Source organism: Austrofundulus limnaeus, unplaced genomic scaffold (genome assembly GCF_001266775.1).
Source record: "Austrofundulus limnaeus strain Quisiro unplaced genomic scaffold, Austrofundulus_limnaeus-1.0 Scaffold0, whole genome shotgun sequence".
Classification (NCBI taxonomy): Eukaryota; Metazoa; Chordata; class Actinopteri; order Cyprinodontiformes; family Rivulidae; genus Austrofundulus; species Austrofundulus limnaeus.
In genome coordinates this window covers 391492-393404 of record NW_013952402.1, presented here as the reverse complement: position 1 = coordinate 393404, position 1913 = coordinate 391492, and the positions used below count along the sequence as shown (strand labels likewise).

General features: G+C 34.4%; 1 protein-coding gene across 1 annotated transcript in view; it reads left to right on the top strand.

Annotated features, from left to right (window-relative positions):
* LOC106513699 (cadherin-1) overlaps positions 1 to 1913 on the top strand; it is a gene marked incomplete at both ends in the record, with an annotated part of 24420 nt that overhangs the window by 4693 nt on the left and 17814 nt on the right. The window contains 2 exon segments of the mRNA XM_014002696.1: positions 809 to 964; positions 1078 to 1222. Coding sequence (XP_013858150.1) covers positions 809 to 964; positions 1078 to 1222 — 301 coding nt within the window.

Below are 1913 nucleotides of genomic sequence, written 5' to 3'. Positions count from 1 at the left end.
GAATTGTAGCATGATTCAACAGTGCTACACTCTGTATATGCTCCACAAGCTAACATCTGCTAACCAGGTCAATAAATAACAGTGATTACATCGATTTTATGAGTATTTTAATTTTAAACTGTTACATTATGTTCTGCTCAGATGAGCTAAATAAGATCAAATCTGCTTACTTGTGTTGTGAAATGAGACGTTTTCCTGTTTATCTTCTGTTAATAAATCCACAACACAAAGAGCTTTTCTGGCACTATTTAAAACATTAGATATATTATATAAACTGTAAACTATTAATAATAATTGGATTAGTATTATTATTAATAGTTTTAATGATTTCTGCATCTTCAGTACTTTTTTTCTGCTCTGTTGCCAACATTTATAGTAATGGGAAATCCAGACTCTTGCCTGTTTAGCGTTAGTCATTAGCTTCTCCAGCCGATCACACGGTCACGTGGTCTTTATGCACTCCAGTTGTTCTATAGGACCTCCTTGCATCTCACTCATTCTACTCTGAGAATCGGGGTTACGCAAGTAACTTAAAGTTAAGTTATTTGCATTCTGTTSAATCTTTCATCTTATATATTTTCTATAACATTTCCAGACACATTTKCTTGATCAACCACCTTTTTTGCTTAGGTGAAAATGAAGAAATAAAAGAAGTACCATCATAAATCTTATTTTAGACTTTAGTATTAGTAAACYGTTCCTTCATTGTTTTTGGTAAATGTTACTAAACATCTTTACTGTAGTTATTATAAAGTTTTTTTTTTGTTGGTGTCAGAGTGGTTTAAACGTTCTGATGTGGTTTGCCCAGGTTCGATCTACTGAGGATAGACACAGAAAGATTTATTACAGCATCACTGGTCCAGGAGCTGATCAAAGTCCTGCAAACCTTTTTACCATGGACAGGGACAATGGTAACCTGTATGTCACTCAAGTACTCGACAGAGAGAAACAAGACCGGTATTTGGTAAGSATCCTCTGGAGTAATTGAGTATTATTTACTTAGTGTTGTCAAACTGCTGMGAATATCTACAATAATTTTCTTGCTCGTGTAACATAAATCTCATGATGTCTTTTCAGCTTCAGTTGCATGCTGTGGGAGAAGGTTCAGTCAATGCTGAGAAGCCCATGGATTTTGTAATCAATGTAATGGATCAKAACGACAACAAGCCTGTATTTACTCAAAGCATCTTTGAGGGAAAAGTTCCCGAGTCCTCACCCAAAGGTACTGTACATATGTGTTTGTTTAGGCTTTAAAATCCAGAAGCTGCTTCAACACAACCAGTACTTAAAAGGTCATTTTGTCATAACCTGTTGTGAAATGTTTGTGGAATGTTGAGTTAAAGTGATTTAATACTGTATATGCATTTTCATACAGATTAAAATATTTAATGTAAATTATTGTTACAATGAAGAACAAAAAACTGGTATTGTCAAAATAGTGCATTAGTAAAATTCACTGGTAATGCTTTTATTTTGATGAGTCACTAAGGGGATGTGGTAATCATTGTTCAGCTGTGATCACTGGAACAATGAGAAAATGTTTGTAGCCTTGTGTATTGCACGGGTTGCAAATTCTTCACAGTAAAATGTATAAACAAGAACAGAGTTCGTGTTTATACATACACAGAGTTCCATTCATCATACAACCAAACTCCTGGTATGCCTTTGAATAAGTTGGTAACTGAGACTCAACACAGTCTGAATATCTTATCAATGAAGAAATATTTTTAAATGCATTGAAAAATTAACACTGAAGAGAAGTGTTCATTTATTTTAAAGAAATTAGTCAAGTAATGCATGTTTTGTTCTTTCAAGGGAGTGCGGTGATCTTGCCAACAAAACCTCTTTCAAACAGGAAAAGATGAGCATCATCTGTGCAGATAGTCAGGTTCCTGTCTTCTCAGGATCTGAGT